The 22,783-nt window shown below is 42.3% G+C and overlaps 1 protein-coding gene across 1 annotated transcript in view; it reads right to left on the bottom strand.

The window, feature by feature from the left end:
* The window catches only part of LPAR3 (lysophosphatidic acid receptor 3), a 66,893-nt gene that overhangs the window by 27,864 nt on the left and 16,246 nt on the right, over nucleotides 1-22,783 (bottom strand). Inside the window, exon 2 of the mRNA XM_057746656.1 lies at nucleotides 14,686-15,442. Within this exon, the coding sequence (XP_057602639.1) occupies nucleotides 14,686-15,421 (736 nt within the window). The 5' untranslated portion in view covers nucleotides 15,422-15,442. The remainder of the gene's footprint in view (nucleotides 1-14,685; nucleotides 15,443-22,783) is intronic.

The raw sequence follows: 22,783 nt of genomic DNA, 5'->3' as shown, positions 1-22,783 counted from the left end.
ATCCCAGAAGTTATCACTCTTGCCAAGGCTTCAAATAAGAGGGCTCATTTCTAAACAAGGTGTGTGGGCTCCAATTCCCTCAGCTTCAAGCAAGCACTTTTTTTTTTTGGTCCATGCAGGGCAGCTTGTGGGATCTTACTTCCCTGACCAGGGATTGAACCCAGGCCCTTAGCAGTGAAAGCACTGAGTCCTAACCATTGGACCACCAGGGAATTCCCTCGAGTAAGCAAATTTTAATCAATATTACAAAGTTCTATCAATTTCCCACCATTATGGGTCTAAAAACCAAATTTGAGACAGTATGTTTATTGATCATAAAAGATTGTCAAAAAGACTTTCCAGATAAATTTTCCTGAGTTAAAATAGGTATTTTAAAGATGTTTCAGCTATATAACTGAAACAGTAGACAACTGCCAGTTACACTGCTCCTAGGCATTACTTTTAAATAATAATTATTATTCTCTCTTCCTTGGGGCTGTCATCTGTGTTTCAAGGCAGGAAAAGACTGTCTTCTTAAAGATTTCTTTGCTTGGATAATTCAAATCAACAAACGTTTCTCGAGCCTGACAGTGTACAGTTCACAGCACAATATAAAGATGAACAAGATAGAGGCACCGCTCCCTGCCTCAAAGGGATTCACCCGACACTCAGAATTAAGGCTAGAAATGCTAGGCCTAATTTGCACTTCTTTGAAAGTTGCAGTCCTATTAGAGAATCTCAAAACACAATATTGCAGAACTCCATGCAAGGTGCTGTGGCAATAGGCTCCTTGTGCCCAGTTCAGACATACTGGTGTTGAAGGCACACTGCTCAAAACGAGTCAACCTTGCCATCAGGTTAATTTTAGAAGTCCCTTCTCTCCTCTCATTTATAGCTACTTATCCTTCTCTGCCTTTATTTTATGGCTTTTTCCACATGAAGCATTCTCTAAAATATTCAGGGGCAAGCTTTCACTCCATGCTTCCTCAAGAGTGCAATAATACTGGAAGCACAGTTTGCAGGTCATTGCGAGAGGTCAGCGAGAAGTCCCCTGATGTTATCACTTCAGTAATATTGTTTTCTCCTTCAGATCACACCATTAAATTGTTTTCATTACCCACAAAGGGATTATTTGTGTCAGAGCAAATGAGATCTGATACAAATTCACACTGGCTAGTTTCGACCTAACAAAATAGTTTATTCCTATAACGAAAAGAACAAGGCAATGACAAAAAAAAAAGGGCGGGGGGTGTTTGCCTTGTGTCTCTGGAATAACAGCAAGATACCTAAGTGGCCGTGCAGATTCTAGGAACTTGGCTACATGCTTTCCAGCATCTGGACCCTCAGGAATAAACTCACTACAACTCCTCTGGAGCCCAGAGCCTTCCACAGAACATCAGACCTAGCAATGAGGAGCCCCAGGATCAAGGGGCTTGGAACGTGCTCTGGGGAGGAAAACATGGACCTCCCAAAGGAGGAATTGTTCAAGTCAAGTGAAAAATCCTGAACTTTCGCACAAGGTTTGCAGGGTTCTGCAGGTGACCCAGTTATAAGGAGGAGTGCTCTGGATATAACACTGATCTCATAAGCTTTGCCCTGGATCCACACAGGCAGCTCAGAGCAGATACAGAGCAGGAACAGACCGTTCCCTGACTCATCAGTGACTACAGTTCTGAAAGGCCAGTAATGTATAAGCGGGAGCCCTGGGCCTGTCTCATCCACTCAGCCCCACTCCACCTCCCGTCAGCGCTCGAGGCTGGTGATAGGGAGCCTCACCCTGGCGAAGACAAGGAAGCCTCTAAGAAAATACCTCTCATGATCAAGGAGACTGATCATGGGACAACACACATGGCTGGTCCTCATAAAACTGAAGGAACAAACTCAATGAGATCCAAGTCGTTCAAAGTGCCGCACATCCCAGTAGCTGGGTTCTGGGCTAGTTAAGGCCAAGGGGTCAAACTCAGCAGCCAGGGGCAGTCTCATGGGCATGAAGCCTGTGCAGTCTCAAGTCCCTCACAAGGGCCCTGCGCTTGGCTTAAAGCTCTGCTGTCACCGCCTTGAAATGCTAAATGTATCTCTGAACTTCCTTCTTTGTAAGTGAAGTCTGACAGAACAATGAGTGTGAATGTGAGCAGTGGAGATGTGCAGAAGAAGGGAAAGAACGGTATATCTTAGTACCTTTAGTGGCACTTTTCCCCCTGCATTTCTGTTGTAATTTAAAAAAATTTTTTGTTGCAGTAGAGTTGACTTACGGTGTTGTGTTAACTTCTGCTGTACAGCAAAGTGATTCAGTTGTACATATATATACATTCTTTTTTATATTCTTTTCCATTATGGCTTATTACAGGATATTGAATATAGTTCCCTGTGCTATACAGTAGGACCTTGTTGTTTATCCAGTCTACATATAATAGGTTGCATCTGCTAACCCCAAACTCTCAATCTACTCTCAATCCTCCCTTTTTGAGACTTTTTTTTACAAGAAGTCCACAAATTATGTAGCTGTTCCTGTCAGCAGCCCTGATGTAACTGCTTCCCAAGTAACATAATAAACTCCAGGTATCCTCTGGAGCTCCTCAACCTCTAGTCCCATGCCTCCCAAAGAAACCTCCTTTGATGCCTTAGGGTCACTCCTCATACAAGTCAATTCTCATCCCAGTTATACTTGCTACCCTCTTAAACTTCCCTCAGCTTAAAAAAAGATGACCACTGGTGAGAAACAGGGTATAGGGGGCCTGCATTCTAGGAAGCAGTCATGTTAGGATACCATAGGGTTAGTAGGAAGGCAGTAGGACCATCCCTGTGGTTATGACAAAGACAAGGATGGAGGCTGGGGCAGCTACCTCCCAGTGACCCACCCAGTAAATATGCTTGTTGGCTCATTATATAAACATTTGTTGAGTACCTACTATGTGTCAGGCACTGCAGAATGAAGATACACATTCTCTGTCATTCCTGTCCTTGACAAGCTCACAGTCTAGCAAGAGATATAGGCCTTTAGCAAATAAATTGTAATAAAATGGGCTAAATCCTTTTATGCATATAAATAGTGTGTTATAGAAGCACTGGATAATTAACTCTGACTGAGAGAGTCATAAAATATCACAGAGAGGGATCTTGAAAGATGGACAGGAGTTTGCCATGCTAAGAAAGACCACCGGGAACATCAAGCCATCCCTGCATTCCTGCAGAGTGGTGGGTGAGAAGCTTGACATAACAGAAGCTCGGACTGGGATTGGGGGGAGAAGGCATTTGGAAAAGAAGACTGGGAACAGAGCTGTGAAAGAAGCCTTGCAATTCTAGCTAAGGAATTTGAGTTTTATTTAGTATGTAGGAGGAGTGAGAAAAAATTGGACAGAGTTCATTGAGCTTTTTCGGAAAATGCTTCAGCTGGTGGTATGAAGGAAGGCCTGGGGCAGGGAAAACTGGGAGGAAGGAATCCAGGCAGACACAATTTTAAGCAACAGGATGGTGATGGTGGCTTCACCAGCATGGTCTTAGCAGAGTGGCAGGAGCACAGCTAGCTTACCATGGTTTGAAGTATTAAGAAAACAGGAAAACAAATAGAAGGAGACAGAGACCTCCCTTTTCTAACTACTGCTCTGTAGTTAGAAAAGGGAGGTCAGATCAAGGGTTATATTTTTTAATGACCAAAAGTAGAGCACAGGAGAGCAAGAATAAGGATGAGGCTCCCAGGAAGGTGGGAAATGACCCTTGCAGAAGAGCTAGAAGGTAAGGATGGGGGCCTTTGCAGGTTGGCTAAGCCGGTGAAGGGAAGGAAATTAGGGGAATTTGTGCCAGATAACGTCTATCTTCTTGGTTAGAAAGAAGCAAGAAAGGAGAGGTCAGCTGGTTGGGGGGAAGGGGCAAAGCTCAACAGTCTTAAGGAAAGTGGGAAAAGTCTGATTAGGTCCAGTCTTGTTCTTGCCAGTCCCCTGCCCCTGAATCCTAGTTCCCATGATGGATCCCTGCTTCCTGCTTCTAGCTCTCTCTGACCTTGGCCACCTGCTTATTCCATCTTTCTTTGTCTCTTGCCAGATTTGCACAAGCTCAGACTCCACTGGTCTGCTCCGTTTCCGCTCCCCTGCAGCCCCAGTTGGGCCTCCCTGGCTGCTCCACCCTCCCCATGTAGACTGGGCCTGATATTGACACATGTGACAGATGAGCGTTTCTGCAGCACCTACTATGATGAGCCAGCTCTGTCTCTCTCCGGCATCTGAGCTACCTACTGCCCACAGAGCCCTGGGCCAATCACAGCAGTCCCCTAAGTGATTTCTCCCTCTCCAGCCTACCTAGCAACTCCCGTCTTCTTCTCAACCCATCAATTCCCCAAGGTCCTACAGGGGCTCTCCACTGCCAGATGAGGCAGATTAGCTATGGGCTGATGACTGGCCGCAGACTTATTTAACTTGGCCTGCATGGGCTTTTAATCACAGTTGAACTGTCCAGTTAGCCACAGGTACCACCCCTCCCTAGTGCCTTATTCCTACCCTAGGCCCAATCCACACACCAAGGTGTTCTACTCAGTCTCTGAAGACATTTGACAGTAAAGTCCACACAATCTTAGGATTCAAAGCCTTCCAATCTCTGGCCCAGTCACTTCTCAAACATTGCACAGCCCCTATTCCAGAAACCCGCCTGCCCCGTCCCCCTCCTCCCTGTCCCGGCCCTGGCATGGTCTCCCTAGTTGTATGTATGCCTGTCTCCCGTCCTGCCTTTCCCCTTATTGGTACGGCCTTGCCCTCTCCTCTCCACTCGTCACACTGAGATCCACTCATATCCCCTCTCCTCAAGGAGGCCTCCAAAGACCAGCCAAACCCACGGTATTTTTTGCCTGGACCTTTCACTTGGCGCTTGTACATATTTCTTTGTTCCTTAGTTATCTTTTTTTAGTAAGCTTCTTATTTCCTCAGATAAGCCTATATATAGGGTTCTCTATAAGTCGTTAGCACTAAAAGCCACACAGAGCAGATGTGCCGTTGTGAAATCTGTCTCCCACGTGACCCAGCCATTGACTCAAACCATGGCCATCTCCTGACAACCATAAAACATCAGAACAACACAGATCTGTAGCCTTTAGGACACAGGCTGTATCTCACAGTTAGTACACTGCCTAAGATCAAGTAAGTACTCAATGCATGTTTATGATGAGAAAGTATAAAAAGCAGAAATCTTTTCTTGTTAAGAAAACATAAAGGATAAAACAGTCCCACTGTAAACTCTCTGACTTGATGGCAATAAACAACTCTTTGTTTATCACTGCCACTCAGGCACCCGAGGACAAGTGTATTTCACCAAGGCAAGAAGAGAGACCCACAAGAAGCAGCAGGAACCCGGAAAGCCAGAGCTCTGGCCCCAACACTGGCAATGATTTACAGGATGAACTTGGAGAAATCTCTCAACAGACACTGATTTTTCTAGGTAATGGGATCTTTCCTCCTCACACTCTGCAGAGCTACGATACCAGTCTGGTGAGGAGGGAGGAAGAGCAGGGGGAAGGGCTGTGCACGTGGTGTTGCCCCTGCCAATACTGCCTGGTTTGCCCGTGTTTTATCTCAGCTTCCGTGTTGACCCCTAGGTCTGTGACAGCCTGTGATGCCAGCAAATACCATCTACTCCTAATTCCTCCCTAAAATGTGTGCTTTAGCGACACACTGAATGCAGTCCCCAGAGGAAATTTTAAAAGTACAATGTTAACATGGATTTGATAAAAATTCTACCACAGATCAACACATACCATGCTGTTCCAGGTGTTAAGTTAGTCAAGCGGTGTGACAGGTAATAACCACATTCTCCTTTGTCAGAAGTCAAGGTCCTACGAGAGGGCATGACTGAGTTCCGGAACTCTAACCCTTCCAGGTGGCTGGGTGCTGGCTGGAGAGTTGGATATAGCTGGGTAAGGAAACGTCTCTGCTAAGTGAAATAAGCCAGACAGAGAAAGACAAATGCTGTGTGCATCATGTATATGTGGAATCTTAAAAAAAAGGGGTGGGGGCGCTGATTTCATAGAAATGAAACAGAATGGTGGTTGCCAGGGGCAAGAGGAAGAGGAATGAGAGGTGTAGGGCAAAGAGTATGAATTTTCAGTTAGAAGTATAAGGTCTGAGAGCCTAATGCATGGCATGATGACTGTAGTTAATAACACAGTATTACTGAAAGTTTGAGAGACTATATTGGAAGTTTCTGAGCATGTATCTCAAGCATTCTCACCACAAAAGAGGAACAGAGGTAACTATGTGAGAGATGAGTGTGTTCATTATCTTGATCTTGGTAATCATTCCACAGTGTATATGTCTATCACATCATCACGTATACTTTAAATATACACAGTTATATTTGACAATTAGTCCTCAATAAAGTTGGGGGAAAAAAACAAAGAGGTAGAATTTGAGAAGTGTGCCTGTACCCTGAACTCAGGAAATATTTAATAATTGTTCCGGCTGAAGAGGAAGGTTTCAGGTTTCTAAAAAGATGAAAAACCAGAAAAAAACAATTCTGAAGGAGGGAGTGTGATAGGGAAATAAAAGAAGTTGAATGGGTTTAGATTAACAGAACTGAAGGGGTATATGGAGGAAACAGGAGCAGGAAGAAGGCAGAGTGGTGATTACACTATACACAAGGACAAAGATTTGGAAAAATGATTTTTGAACTGACTGCAAAGGAAGGCATCTGAAACAGTAAAGCTGGGGGAAAAAAAAGAAAGAACCAAGAGCCAGACTTGTGATAAGAAAGGGCTACAGCGATGTAGGGCAGAGGCAGAAGGGGAGGGACAGACTCCTAAAAATGTGGGGGTAAGAAGAAGTATCAAGAAGTGCAGACAATTGGAAAAGATATAGTGCAGTGGCATACAATGATGGGATTTTTTAAAATTTGAAGCTATCTTCCCTTTAACATCAGACGTTGAGGTGTTTTCAATCACCATGTTCCCCCTCATGGTGGAGGGGTCTGTGACACTGTATTGTTGGGGGCAGCACCTGGGGAGCCATTACATTTTTGCCCTCATTCGTTTACAGCTTGCCTGGAAGCAAAGGTCCTTCGCCCAGAAGCCCCTGCTGCAATGACATGAAGCCCATAGGAAAAGTGCCTGCCACAAAGGTGCTCCTTTAATTAGCTGTTTTCAAGACAAAAGTACAAACACCCCTGGACAAAATGTACTGAGTGCTGGTGCCTGGATGGCTTGACTCTGAAAAGAATTAGTCATTCTGATATGACCTCACGGCAACAAAAGAACTCTTGAAGCCAAAAATCTGATCGTTTCACTCAGCATTTCTTAAGGCAAAGCTTTAACCCCTTTTTTTAAAGCAGATATTTGATTACAAAGGCGTGCAAGGCAGCAAACATTGAAAGCAGGCTTCTGTGATGCAGAAGCCACTACAAGGTCACAGAAGCTAAAAACAAATGTTTCAGAATTCCTGGGGACCCTAGTTAGTTTCTCTTGACTCCTGGTTTCTGTGTGCATGTGTATTTCTCTGTGTGTGTGTGTGTGTGTGTGTGTGTGTGTGTGTGTGTGTGTGTTCCCAATTCTTTTCAGACCAAGGGCAAAATTTCCCAATCCTAGTAAAGGTGGCAACAGTACTTGGCTAACTAAGAATCCTGGTAGGATTTATTAGAAGATGGGGACAGTTTTGCATGAGGAATGTCTTATAGATCCACACACAGGATGTTGGTGCTATATTACAGGATGCTTATTAAGCTAACACTTGATGGTCAGGGTCTCACTTATGCTTTATTCATAAATATTGCAAAAGTGAAATGAATTATTAATGCAAAGTTCATCTGTCAGAGACAGGAATCGTTAACACAATTTCACTGGGGCTGGGGGAGGGGGTGGCGCTAGAGAGTGCTTTATAGGGACCAGCAGGGCAAGCACAGAGCTTTTCAGGTCGGTGGTGACCACATTTTCAGGTTGGCTTGGGTCTCCAGGAACTGAACGGGTGCCATTTGTCTGCTGTCAGGTAGCCTCTGCAAAGCACACCCAGTTAGCTTCCTCCTGCCTACTTGTCCACATTACAAAACCTGCCATCATGATGGCACCAACGGTAGGCCTCTAGTCCCCCTCTCCACAGTACCAGGGACATTACTGGGGAAACAAGAGCACTCTGCTTGAATACAGGGCAAGGCTCTTCAGAGTAGCTTACTCTTCTTAGTACTTAGCACTTACTATGTAAGTTGTTTAGTACTTCCTCTGTGTCAAGCACTACACTAGGCACTTTATGTGCACTGTCTCATTATAGTCTCAAAACATTGCTATGCCAGGGGTACTGACATTATCCCCATTTTACAGATGGGGAAACTAAGTCACAGAGAGGTCAGGTGAATTGCTCAGGGTCACGCAACTTGGAAGCAGCAAAGCCAAGGTTTAAATCTGGTTCCCTCCCTATTCCAAAGCTCCTACTCTAGCTATTTAATTTAATCAACATAAACTTTGAAGAATGTGGAACTGTCATTCCATGGAAGATGTTATCATAACTGTCACCAAGCTGCAGAATCTTTAAAACAAATCAAGAGCAAGGTAAACATCGAGAGAAACCAAGTACCATTACTGAAATAAACTTAACTAGAAATTAAGGGAGATACAAGTTATAAACCTCATTATGTGGGTCGATGCTGTTCCAGCCCTATACCTATCACTCACAAGAGGCTGCTAACTAACCTTGAAAAATAGGGTCTTGGAGCCAGTCCCCTTGGATTCGAATCTCAGCTCTGCTACTAATCTTGGGCAAGACACTGAACCCCTCTGGGCCTCAGTTTCCTAATAATAATAACAGAAACTTATAGGGTTCTGTTATAGGGTTGTCATGAAGATTAAATGAAATAAAACGTGTCTCAGAACCATGTATAGCACACAGTGAACATTAACTATTATTACTTTTACCAGTATGAGTCTATGGGGAAGATGCTTAAGTCCATCCAAATTTCCTCATCTGTAAAACAGATCTGGAGAGAGTTGTTATGAAGGTTAAATGAAATAAAATCCTAAAAGCATGTAAGATGCAGACCTCCTCATAGTAAGCCCTCAAAAAATGTTCGTTTGTTTTCCTCTTCCCAAAAGAACACGCTCACTTACGCTTCTGAGACCTCAGTTTTCCACCCTATGAAATGGGATGCCATTCCCCTGCCATGGTTTACCTCACAGGCATGTCATGGCCAGAGCCTGCCAAAGGTCAGGTTGCAAAACCTGGGTTCTACTTTTAATTCCAGCTTTTGAAAAGCCACTTCTCTAGACCTCAATTTCCTCACTTATTTCTTCTATTATAACCTCAACAAGTGTGTTCCAGACAGTGTGCTACATGTTAGATATGCGAAGGTAGATAAATAAGGTACAGAACCCAGCTTCAAACTGTATACCCTAGTTCAAAATAAAGGCATGTAAACAAATGAAGTGCACTGATTGAGGTACGGACAAGATAGAGAGTGGTCCAAAGAAGATAGGATCAGATTTATCTAGGTAAGGCAAGATTCAGAGAAGGTAGGCCCTTGTGTTGATTCTTACAAGACAAACGGGAGTTTCCCAGGCAGAAGGAGAGGAAAGGTGTTCCAGACAGAGCAAAGGCTTAGCGATGTAAACTGAGAAAGTGTAAATAATTACTTATAGCTGAGTACAGAGTGCATTTAGGAGAGTGGCAGGAAAGTAGGATAATGGTGTCTTCCCCACTTACCCTACATAACTTCCATGAGACCAAATGAGAATAACATATTAAAACACTGAAAAGGACCTAGTGTCACAGAAATGTCATGCATGATTATCAGCAGTACTCCAGCAAGGCGTATATGGCACTAAATTTTCACCTGTTTCCTAGCATGTGAACTCCTGGTACGGTTTCTTGTCTTGCCACCACTGTGCCTCTCTCCCTTCTCCCCCGAGAGAAGGAAAGGGGCATTCAGCATTGATCTAAGTGGAGATGTGGGAGGGAGAAATAAGAAGAACTTCCAGCTCTTTGTTTCAATGACCACAAACCATGTCAAAGTCCCTTAACTGTAATGTTGGTCATGTTTTTAAAAACCTCAGTCCTTATTGACCAAAAAAGTAACCTTGACCCTCAGACCATGGCTTTTCACATGTGCTTCACCATAACCCACAGGAAAAAAAAATTATATCATAATCAGTCACTCACATACACATTATAAAATAGTGCATTTAAAACTACCATATGCAATGCACTCTGATATTTTCTCCTCTTTTATACTTTATGTCATTAAAAAAAAGTCAGTTACAATCTCTTAATGGATTTCATTACTTGCTAGTAGGTTACAACCTGCAATTTGAAAAACACCATCCTAAGAGACAGCAAGGTTTAAGAAAGATTTCAGAAGTATGGTTCACAAATCCTTTGAATCTTTCTTTTCTTTCACATTTCAATATATTGCAAAATACAAGAAAGTCCAGCCCCTTTCCTGGGAAATAAAATATCCCTGTGTGCGCAGTTCACATAGTGTGTTGCTTGACAATAAATAAGAGGTTTCCACACAGGGTATCTTGTGTGTTTGGTTGCTGCGGCTGATTAGGCTGGCTGACTAGTAAGATTTCAAAATACAGGAGTCTCTCTTAGGCAGGGCCTTGGTGCCCTGTGGAAAGTAGGATTATATGTCTCCAATGTCTTTTCGATGAGAACATTCAATAAGCAACTTCTTTCACGTAAAGCGCCCATCACACATCATAACCCAGAAGTGAGCAGCATTCCGCCTCAGGGCTGCTGAAATGGGAACACAATGCCTAGATGCCTTTCCAGTCATGCACAGATTTAGAATCCACACCACCATCATCACTACCACCACCTTCCTCAGCCACTAAAGAGTCTGCTCCCCATCTGGCTTGGTATGCTTTTTGTGTTCAACCCAAATCCTAAAGCTGGAAAGAAACATAAAGGTCATCTTGGTCTACCCCTCTCCTTCCAAAGAGGGTGGCCAACTAAACCTTTCTGGCTCACAGCTGAGTTATTTCCCTCATATGTACCTCAACATGCATCTGTGTTCCACAGGGCCTTCTTTGTGTTACTGCACAGGCTTTAGATGTTTCTACCTTTACACTTCTGAGTATACTGTTTCTCCCACTTAGAATTCTTCCCCTCCTGCCAATACAAATCCCACCCATCCTTCCAGATCACGTCCCAATCTCCCTAAGAAGCCTTCCTCACACTCTAGAGCCCCTGTTATCCCCTATTCCTTCTTCAGAATGAGAATAAACTCACTGAATTCATCCAGCCCTTTGCCTTTTAGATGTTAAGATGGTCGATATGTATTTATTAATGTTCTGAGACTTAAAAGAAGCTATATTGATAAGAAACTTCAATCTTAAATTAACCTTTCCTACAAAATGTGTATCAAGAAGTAAATAGAAAGGTTTAGCATTTTATCATGAAGATATTTAAAGCAGGCAATCATTAAAGAAATAAGTATTAAACTATTAATTTCCGCATATTCAGAACCAGTGACTACAGTGATGGTAGATGCCAGTGCTGTTGATTTTTCTAATACATATACTATCATATGAGAGAGACCTGTATTAGGCAACTGAATCCTTACATGTATCAGAGCAGTTAAGGGGTTTCCTTCCTAAGGGACACCATGGAAGATGCTCTCATGGAAGGCAACTCTGTGCTTTGTTACACAGTCAATCCACAAACCCTGTGTTGGCTTCGGTTACTTATTGACATGAGAGGATTATTCAATTTTGTGACTTGGAAAGAATATAAACATTACCTATTGGACCTCAGATGAGGAAATTTAACCAAGAACGGGTGAGCTAATGTGCTTCTACAAGATCACCCTTGTAGAAAACCACAGTGGGCCTAAAACCCAAATCTCTTATCCAAAGAAATCAGGAGCTGTAAGTTTAAAAACCTCATACCACCCAGCTCTTCATTTTCATTTCCCCTGTCCCCAGACTTCCTGTCTTTTACCAGGTCCCTCTGTTTCACCACGGAGGAACTTCCCCAGGTGCCCCACACCAAACTGTCTTCCTGCTGTTAACCAATTCCCCAATGTTGTTTCATCTTGATGCCATGACTTCTCTTATCCTACCTGGCAATTTCACTGTTTCTTCTGGTTTTCCCCTTACCTAACACCACAGCTGCCCAAACCACATAACTCTTTTATTTTAAGCCCTTCCATAGGTTCCAGACAAAGATATACACTACACTACAATGACCATCTCACAAAGAGTCCTATTCTCTCCACCTAGGATGACGGAAGGCTTTTTTTTTCCTATTTCATGCCGTATATAATATAGAACACGTTAAAAAAAAAAGCTTTCTCTTTAATCAGGCAGGTGGTTTCTCAATACACATAGCCAAGCAAATGATTATGCTTGTAAGTTAAGCAGAGAAAGTAGCAGAGTTCATTGACACTACCAATAAATACCCAAACATCAGTAGCTCTAGCTCAAGAATGGAAAAATTGGATTCATGTGACCCTCCTTTTCTTATTGTTGTCTGTTCTTATCATGACACTAAAAGGAGAATGAGGTGGTCAAAACAGAAGACCGGACAAAGAGGAGGCCAGTGAAAAGTCCAAATAAAGCAAAACTAGCTACGGAGTGCGGTGATGAACATGTGGACTCCAAAGGCCAACAGGTTAGTCTTGGTTCCACCATTCATAACAAGTGGCCTTAGGCATACTGCTTAAACTCTCCGCTCAGTTTCTTCACCTGCTAGGTGGATGACAGTAGCACCTACCTCACAGGGTTGCCATGGGGATCAAATAAGTTAATATCTGTAAAACACTTAGGACAATGCTTGACACACACTAAACCCCACATAAATACTGTTAACTAAAATAAATCCTCAGTTTGAAATTATTTTAAGTCATGCTATGTGTCTGCGGACCTCCAAGTCTTATTAGCAGTTTCAGGACCTAGAGACATCAGGATGGTTCCCACACCACACCACATACATCCTGCATCCTCCGTTATGAATTGTTCCCCAGGAATTCATTTTATAGTCCCTTCACCTTGGGAATTAAAAGGAATATACTCCTGAATCTCTCTCAATAATGGTCCCCACGGCTGTAGCGACCACATCTGGTAAGAAATGGTCTCTAACGTAGAAGACAAGGCCTGTGAAATCACAGAAGTTCTGGTTTGCCCACACATCACAAATTCTACCTGTAACCCAGGACTGGAATTAGGGCACAACTGGCTACCTGCCATAGAGAAAACAAAATGAAGGGAAAATTCTTTGCCCCAAATGTGTCTTCTTGGTCCAGAGCTCACAATGGAAAGCAAAACTCCTCAGAGTTGTTTCAACTCACTTTCTTAAAGACTCTCTTCCCTCCCTTTCTTCATTTCCTTCTGATCAGGCTCTTGGCTACACTAGTTTTGATCTTCTCAAGGTCACCGAACAACTACCACTCGGCTAAAGCCAGTAGGACCGCCTCTGACGCCACCTCTCAGGAGGATTAACATTGCTCGCACACCCCCTTCCTTCTCAGGGCTTCCAGGTCCCCATATTCTCCAGGGTTTTCAGGTGACTCCTTTCGCTGGGCTCTTGTGCCGGTTGCTCCCTGCCTTCCCACCCTCCCTACGTTGGCGTGCCCTGAGGCTCGTCCCTTGGTCCTCTTCTCTCTCTCATCCACTCCCCTCCAGAGTGGGCTCATCCAGTCTTGTGGTTTAAAACATCACTTTTTTCCCAAATGACTCTCAAATACAGATCGTCAGCCCAGACTTAAATCCTCAACTCTTGATTCAGTAACTCACTGAGATGTCTAATAAAATCCCAGACTTAGCTAGTCCAAAGCCAAACTCCTGACCTTCCCCCCCAAGTCTCTTCTTCTGTCTTCCCCATCTCTGTAAATAACACACCCCACCTTCCCCTCCTCCTCCCACCTTTCTTCATACCATACTGGTCAGCAAATCCTATTGACTCTACCATCTAAAAAAATTCAGAATCCAACCTCGTTGCATCACCTCTAGACTGCCCTCTGGTCCCAGTCATTACCATCTCTCTTGAGTACTGAAATACGCTCTTAAGCAATTCTCTGCTATTACCCTTGCCCCACTACAGTATTTTCTCAGAATGGCAGCCAGAGAGATGCCATTACAATTTAAGTCAGATTAAGCCAGAGAGATGCCATTAAAATTAAAGTCAAAATTTTGTCGCTCCCTTGTTCAACACCTTCCAAATAGCTTCTCCTCTCACTCAAAAAAGCCAAAGCCCTTATGATAACTGTGTAGCCCTACTGAATCTGAGTTGCCTCACCCCTGCTCCCGCATCTCTCTGACCTCATCACCTCCCACTCTCCCTCCCTCCCTCACTCCACTCTAGCCACACTGGCCTCTTTGCTGTTCAGCCTCCTACGCTCACTGCATCTTCTGCCCGGAACACCCTTCCCTCACCAGTTCCCATCTCAGCTACAGAGTTGTCTTCTAGGTGAAACTGTCCCTCATAACACCTCTTAAAATTGCAAACTGTACCTGCTTAGTGCACTCCTTAATCTCTCTTCCCTGCTTTATTTTTCCCCATTAGACTCCTCAACGTCTTAATTTACAAATTTTATAATAAAATTTACTATAAAATTATTTTGTTTGTCCCCATTAGAATACTTATACTGTCTCCCCCTATTAGAGTATAAGCTCCAGGCAGTGGGGGCTTATGTCTGTTCATGTTCACTGCTGCATTCCTACTACCTAGTAAGTGCCTTGTATACAGCAGGTGTTCAATAAATATTTGCTGAATGAAGGCGAAGAATGGCTGACTTGGTTCCTCTTACCTAAGACAGTCATCACCGTCTTCATTAGCTTCATGGGTGTCCTCCGGCGGCCGATGGACCCACTTGTATGCGGAGACAAGATGTTGGTTTTCCTCTTTACATACATGTAGATCCGCAGGTACACCACAACCATAATGAAGAAGGCCATGAGGTTGGACACAGTCCAGAAAATGAGGTAACTCCTGCTATAGATGGGGGCCAGGGAAGAGCAGGCAGAGATGTCACAGAGACAATTCCAGCCCAGTGTGGGGACAGCCCCCATAAAGATGGCGATGGCCCAGACGAACAAGATGAGCAGTGTCACCCTCTTTTTGGTCAGGTTGCTGTGGACCCGCATCCTCATGATTGACATGTGCCTCTCCACGGCAATAACCAACAGATTCGTCAGGGAGGCTGTTAAGCTAGTGTCCAGAAGCCCCTGGCGGAGAAACCAGCGGTTGACAGTCAGAGTTTTTGAAACTGGGCCAGTGTTAAACATCAGGTATACATAGGCAATTCCAGCAAAGAAATCTGCAGCAGCTAGGTTAGCCAACAGGTAGTAGAAGGGGAAATGAAACTTTCTGTTTTTGATCACTGCTGCGATGACCAGAGAATTAGAAAAAAAGATAAACAGGCAGAAAAATGTTCCAACACACAAAACAATCACAAGCTTCGTTCCTGTCCACTCATCGGCAGTGTCAGTGTTGCTCCTATTATAAAAAAAGTCCATCTGCTTATCATAGTAACACTCATTCATTGTGGAGAAGAACTGAACATCCTAGAAAGAAATTTAAAGAAGAAACAAATATCACTCTTTGCAAAAATCAACCACTAAACCACCAATTGCCATTGCTAAGCCCCTTGTTCTAGTCAATTCCTGTTAATCCTTCAGATCTCAGTATAAATGTCCCTTGCTCCAGGACCCTGGCCCCCGACCTCCTCTCACAGCATTTACCTCATATCAGTCATTGCTGTCTGTTTCTCAGGTTAGGTGCAAGCTCAGTGAGGGAGGGTCTGTGTCTACTTCGTTCACCATGATAACCCCAGCACCCATCTGTCCTGGCTGCCTCAAGACAGGTATTTGCTGAATGGCTGGCTGGCTGGCTGGCTGAATGAATGAATGAATTGATCATGGAGGCAGAAATAGGTCAAATATTCTGAGCCTTGCAATACTCCACTCTGCATTGGTAACAATTACAGCGCAGCATGGAAATGCTTCTCCTGGTGGTTTCCAGCTCATTTCTTATTTATAGGTTCTGGTCATTAATCAAGGGCAGGTTTGTAATGCCAGGCACATTCTTGCCAAGATAACAGGTGTTGAGTTACTCTTCACATGACCAAATGGATTCCCGAAGAGATCAATTTTCTACCACTTCTGATTCCACTCCTGATCCTCCTTTTGCCATCTTTTAGTTTCAAGCTACCACCACAACGCTTGTTAAGCATATGGTACAGGGCTGGCAACTTTGGCCTCAATCCTCCTTCCTTAACTTTTTGCTCACTTCTTTCTTATTTTCCTAATCCAATCTGTACCAATGTGAATTTGCGTATTGGATTTTTCACCTCAATCACTTCAAGTCAGTTTCCTTCCCTGGGCTCCCTTCAGCACAGCAGGTAGCAGAAGATCAGGCCTCCATGAGTAAGACAAGGATCTGGAGTCCAAGGGTGTGTGAACACTTCTGTCAGGTAGGGGCAAGTCCTCCAGACACATGTCTGAAAGTAGACCCCAAACTGGGGTATCAGGCAGGCAAGCAAGACACTAATCTCAGGACAAGATCTCTTGCAGCCCAAAGGTGAGGGGATTCTGGCCAAGGAGAGGCTGGGCAGGGACCCAAATGATGCCCATCCATCTATGCTTGTTGGGAAGACCAGGCGGTCTGCCTCACAGTAATCTGGCCATAGCCTTGAAGGGTCCAATCAATGGAGACTGGGGTTGAAGGCCAGAAAATCTAGCTTCTGGGGAGAATGACCAGGAGCTCTCTCTCAAGAAACGAGGCTACAATTTTTTTTTGCTAGAAGACTGGAGATCCAGAAGCCCTAGGCACTGAGCGGTCCACCGGTGGGAATGAACTGGCTCTAACAGTGAAAACTTCATAGAAATCCCCAGCCCTTAAGGCTCTTGTACGTTCTGCGGTCCAACACCACATCCAGAATCAGGGTAAGCAGATCAAATACCAGTTTGAAGTAGTACGAAATAGAAATTTATCATAGACAGTCTTCTTTTTAATTTATATTTTAATGGTGTAATGATATTTTTAATGAATTAGATATGTGTCTCTGCCATAACTAATCAAAGGTAAAATATCGTTTTATATGCTAAAAATAAACAAAAATGGGAGTGGTCTCAAGAGGCAAATGGATTTAGTGCCTTTCAATTACAAAGAAGGGGAAATCAACTTTAATAATGACAAAACAAAAATTAATCTCTTTGGAGGACATTCACCAACCTTTAACTGCCAATATCAGATAACTGTATATAACCATCCAATATATCTACACTATATCATGATAATTTTCCCAAATTAAAATTATAGATCTATATGATAATTTTAATAGCTTCATAATAGTCCAGTACGAATATACCACATTTAACTAATCCCTGACTGTTGGATATTTAGATTGTTCACAATATTTCACTTTTATAAGCAAGGCTACATTCTTCTGCATTAATCTTTACACACTTGGCCAATTATTTCCTTAGGAGTAATTCATTGATTTCAAGTTGATGAAGTAAAGAATATAAATTTATTTAAAGGCTTCTGAAACATGCTGTTGAACTGCCCTCGACACAGATTGTATTTTTAATCCCACCAGCAGCATATGAGAGTTGAATAGAAGATACTAATCTAGTGAAACTCAGTTTTAATATTCAAGGGGAAAATGTAGCTTTCAACAGTATTGAAAGTATACAGAAATTCAAGACAAAAAAAATCCGAAAACCACATGAGAAATTTTAATGATTATGTGTCTTTTTATATGTGTAATTATTATGTGTCCTTTCACTAATAAAAAATACTTCGTGCATTTTATTTTGCTATATGCTTTAGATAGCTAAGACAAACACATTTCTAATTTTAAAATTATCCTTGATTAACTCATCAGTTCATCAAGATTAATATGTCAGAAAGATGTAGGAATTAACATACTACCAAAAAACTTTAAATTTTCCTAATTTCCTTTTAAAGGGGTCTTAACATTTATTTTGGTTTATAAATTTGGTTGCATTTGTAATTACATGATGCCCTAAAACCTCAATGATTCTTACTTCAAAAATCTTCAACTTTCCCTCATCAAAACCAAAATGGCACTTTCTTCCACATATTTTAGCAAAATTTGTTCTGAGAATACAAAGTAGTTTTGTCTTATAAAGTTGAAGACCACAGGAAAACCATGATTAACCAGAACTCCCACCACACAGCTCCCTACCTCCCAGCCACGAATTCTACTTTTGGGAGAAATGGACAATGAGAATATAAAAAGTTCATATAGGGAATTGGTGCAAAAGAGTCCACAGGATGGAATATTATACAGCCACTGAAAACCATGTTTACTATGAAGTTGCAGTAATATGAGAAAAAGCATATGCCATTATTTTAATTGTAAATAATATATATGTATGTATACATACACAGATATTTATGTATACATATATTTATATATATATATATATACATACACATCCACAAATATGTGTGGGTGTATATGTCGACTATTTTTAAAAGATATAGAAAAAAGATAAGGGAAAAAACCTCAGAGTGTAAATAGTTAATTAAGAATGGTAGTATTGTGGGTCATTTTTTAAAAAATTTTTCCAGTTTTTTCTATGTTCTTCATTTTCTGTAATAAATAAGTAAATAGATAAATAGACTTTTAAATGCTAGTTTACAAATTCTGTCTTACGCGCACACATTCTACTTAATCTCCCTCTCTTTGACAACTACAACACTGAAAAATCAAAACCCCTTTTTAATGCTCAAAGGGAAAGCCTCAAGGATTCACTTATGTTCATTATTAATGCTCTTACCAGCACAGCACACTTCAGCATTTTCCCCTAATAATGAAAATAAAATCGTTTTCTACTTAAAACTTCATTAACCACAAAACCTTATGTGCTAACAGCGGACCAAATCAAGACGTCACTTTCCCCAACTCTCTTATAAAACATTTCCTAATACAATCGCCCCAGAGCCCCCAAAATGAATAACTAGACATTTTTTAATTAGTACTTCTGAGTTTTTTCCTCTGCTGTATGCTGTCAAGTTTGTTGACAGTCCCCAGTACATATCAACTACAGATCACCATATTCTCTTAGCTGGAAATTACCAAAAACTTTAGTGAGCTTATAACAAATGATCGACTCACCATTTCTTAACCTCTCTCAAACCTTAAAATATGATTCTATTATCCAAGCCTAAACATCCCCTCCACAGAGATACCCCCTTCTGACCAATCCAAAGTAACCCCCAGCTCTTGCTATCAGAGAGCCTTGTTTTCTCCACCAGTTGGGACATATTCTGTGTGTGTGTTTGCCTTTACTATTCACCCCCCACTGCTGGACCATTTTGCTCCAGGAGAGCAGGGACCCTGCCTTTTATGCTCACATCTGTAGCATCAGCATGTGTGGAAGGAACAAATGAATTTACATCCGACACTATCTCTTCCCCCACTAAAATGAAGGGGTTCAGTTAAACACCTTTGATGACTTACACATCACCCACCAAATATGCCAATTAGAGAACTTCACTGATTAACTACGCGTTCTTGGATAAATTATTTAATATCTTGACTTCATTGTTACTATTTTAATTGTTAACGTTTGAGTGAGTACTTTGTGCCTGGTGCTGGACTAAGCATTTTATGTAGGTCATCTCATTTAATCCTCCCCAGTGATGTAGGTACTATTAGCATATCCATTTTGCAGGTGAGGAAACTGAAGCACCCTTGCCTTAAGGTCACACAACTAGTAAGTGGAAGACCCTGGCTTCTCTTCAGGCAGCTGTGTTCCCAGGCTTACATGCTTCTCTACAACACTACATTTTCTCTCCACAGACAGATGAAACACTAGACAGACCAAGAACTATAGTCACACTTAACAATAACCATGGAATTACCAAAATAGAATGATCCCATCAAATCACGTTCAAAGATTGTCTTGCTCTATAAAAAAATTTGGGCATTCTAAATATACTTTGGGCTTTTTATTTTGTTTTAAAAGCCCTGGGAAGTATGGAAAAGGGATTTTTTTCTGAAAATATGTTTTCAAACTTTACAGTAATCAGGGCACACAATACGAGACTAACATTGCTAAACTTTAACTCTGCCAAATCCTAAGCTGTTTTTTTTTTTCTTTTCTTTCCTTTTTTTTTTTCTCTTTATAGTAAAGGTTTAGATGGTTTGAATAGTTCTGACCCAGAAACAAAAGATGTTAAACTTTGGAGATATTACCACAACTTCAAACTTCAGTAATTTAAGACTTCATAAAATGATGGTTTAGAAAGTCTATATGTGGAATCCAAATGAAAACTTCAAGAGCAAAGCTTTCATTTAGATTCTCCCAAACTTGAATCTCTGAAAATCTGTCCAGCTAGCCCATAATGTGGAAACAATTATGAAAATTAAGACATGTGAAAAGCACTCAAGCAGCTTATTTCGAGCTACATCTTATAAGACAAGTAGCCGCTGGCCTTTTAGTTGGCTTTCAATAACGCTTTCTTTCTCCCCTGAGGAGGAAACAGGATGCATCCAAAACAAGATCAGTCAGGGCCACGCACGTTTTCTTTTCCCGTGGTCAATAAATGTAGAACGAAACGTAGAACTATCCTCTCCTCGCTGGGAACTCCAGCCAGATGGGAGTTGGAGATTGTTAGTTGGTATTCTAACAGCCAGAAAAGAGACCACTCCTTTGCTAAAGCAATCACTTTTGCTCACTGAATTCTTTCTAGTAATTCATGTTAATGGCAAAATTGGGATAGCATGGGAGATTTAAATCCACAAATGATCCCTGAGGTTCATTTTCGCCATTAGTTTCAAGGCCCTTAAACTGCTGCGCCTCTGCCAAGAAGCCTCTTCCCCCAGATACCCTCAGGGCTCACTTTGCCACCTCATTCCCACCCAAATGTTGCTTCAGCGGAGATTCTCTTCCCTGCCACTTTGTAAGAGAGCGACTCACCCAAATCCCCACCCCCACCCCCTGCACTGTCGCCCTTTCCCCTGCTTTCTTTTTCTTTACAGCATTTCTCACTACTGACACTACCTACTTGCGGTTGTGGTCTGTCCCCCCGTGCACTTAGGAAGTCAGGGACTTTGTGCTGTCGCGGCACAACCCTAGCGCATGGAGCAATGCCCAGCACACAGTAGGCACTCAGCTAATACTAGTTAAAGGTAGAATTAAATGAAGTATCCTTGCGCACGCACGCCCACATGCACCCTATCCGTCTACCCAAACGGAGCATTATTACTTTCTTCTGCGCTGCATACTCTCTAATTTGGGTCTCAGAACTCTTTCATTTTCCTCTATAGACTTGGCACCAAGCCCTGCTGGCTGAGAGGTGTAAGGAGTGGTGTTTGCCACCCTTGAACCGCGGCTTCACCAGAGCAGACAAGACAGGGTGGTCTGCAGGGCGGTCCCACAGTAGAGACCTCGCCCCCCTGCCCCCGCCATCTGTATGGACATCAGAAACTATGACTTCTCTTTGAACTTAACTTGCAAAGAAAGGGGGACCCAATGGCCAAAGCTAGAAAAACTTGAGCAATGAAATAAAGTAGGATTGGACTATAACCCAATGTATTTTAAAAAATCTATTAGTCCCTATTGATGGAAAGAAGTGACTGAAGAAAATAATAAATGAAAAAGAAGAGAGAAATCTCCCGTGCAGAAGAATTCCAAATAAATGATGTGGATATTCCGCTCTAAAGGAGGGGAATATATCCCCCACTCCTCACGTGTGGACTGTGCACGATGACTTCCTCCCGAAGGGGAGAGTATGAAAGCGGGAGGGGCCCCATCTCAGGGGAAAAACTTGACAAACATGGCTTCGGCCAGAGGATCAAGGTCAACATCAACAGTGCTAAGTCATGTTGCTAGCCTCGAACCTTAATAAAGTACCTTAAGAACGGCACTTTACTCTGTAATTTTCCTTCCCAAAACCCATGACCCCACCCTAAACTGAGAAAAACCTCCCAGCTGAAAGTCTCCAAACCATCAAGGTCATCAAAAACAAAGAAAATCTGAGAAACTGTCGCAGCTAAGAGGAAACTAAGGAGAAAGAACATCTAAATATAATGTGTATCTCAGATCCTGGAACAGAAAGGGAACATTATGTAAAAAGTAAGAAAATCTGAATAAAGCAGGACTTTGGTTAATAATAATGTATCCGTATCAGTTCATTAACTGTAACAAATGTAGCATATTACTGTGAGATATGACTAACAGGAGGGGAAACTGTGTGTAGAAGTGGGGATATAACATGGGAACTCTCTATACTATCTGCTCAATTTTTCTGTAAATATAAAACTGTCCTATAAATAATAAATATTAAAAAGAGATTTTAAAAAGAGAGGGGGAGAGGATGTTATCAACTCTACTATATCACAGTAATTTCAAAATAAATAAAGCCTGCAGTTTTCACAAGCATTTATTTCACTCTTTGCTATGGGAAAATAATGCAGAGGAGCAGCCATCTATTGGAGCTTCAACTTAAACAGATACTGTCTATGACAGGGTACTGAGAGCCGCAATATTCCTGGGTAAAGCTAACACGTTTTCTTTAGGGGTACCTGTTAAGTGTAGAGCAGTTACAAATCTGCTACCCTACCTTAATGTACTAGGCCATGTCTCTTAAGAAAATTAAACTCAACTTTGTTAAAGTTTCATGACTCTGTTTCTTAAGAATGAATGATAAACAGGCACATAAAATTGTTCTGATTGCCACCCGCCCCGCTCTCCACATAGCAACCAGGTCCCACAGCACACCGAGTGCCTCCACTGGTAGTCAAGTTCCCAAGACGGCAGCCACAGAGGAGGAGCAAGCACACACCGGGTATGCTCGGGAAATGAGACGCTTCCGTGCCTCGAGTCATCTTCAGCTCAGAGCAGTGACACGCAGGGGAAACTGCAGCC

Source organism: Hippopotamus amphibius, chromosome 1, assembly GCF_030028045.1.
Source record: "Hippopotamus amphibius kiboko isolate mHipAmp2 chromosome 1, mHipAmp2.hap2, whole genome shotgun sequence".
NCBI lineage: Eukaryota > Metazoa > Chordata > Mammalia > Artiodactyla > Hippopotamidae > Hippopotamus > Hippopotamus amphibius.
Note: the sequence above shows the minus strand (reverse complement) of the source record. Positions and strands in the feature narration are given on the sequence as shown.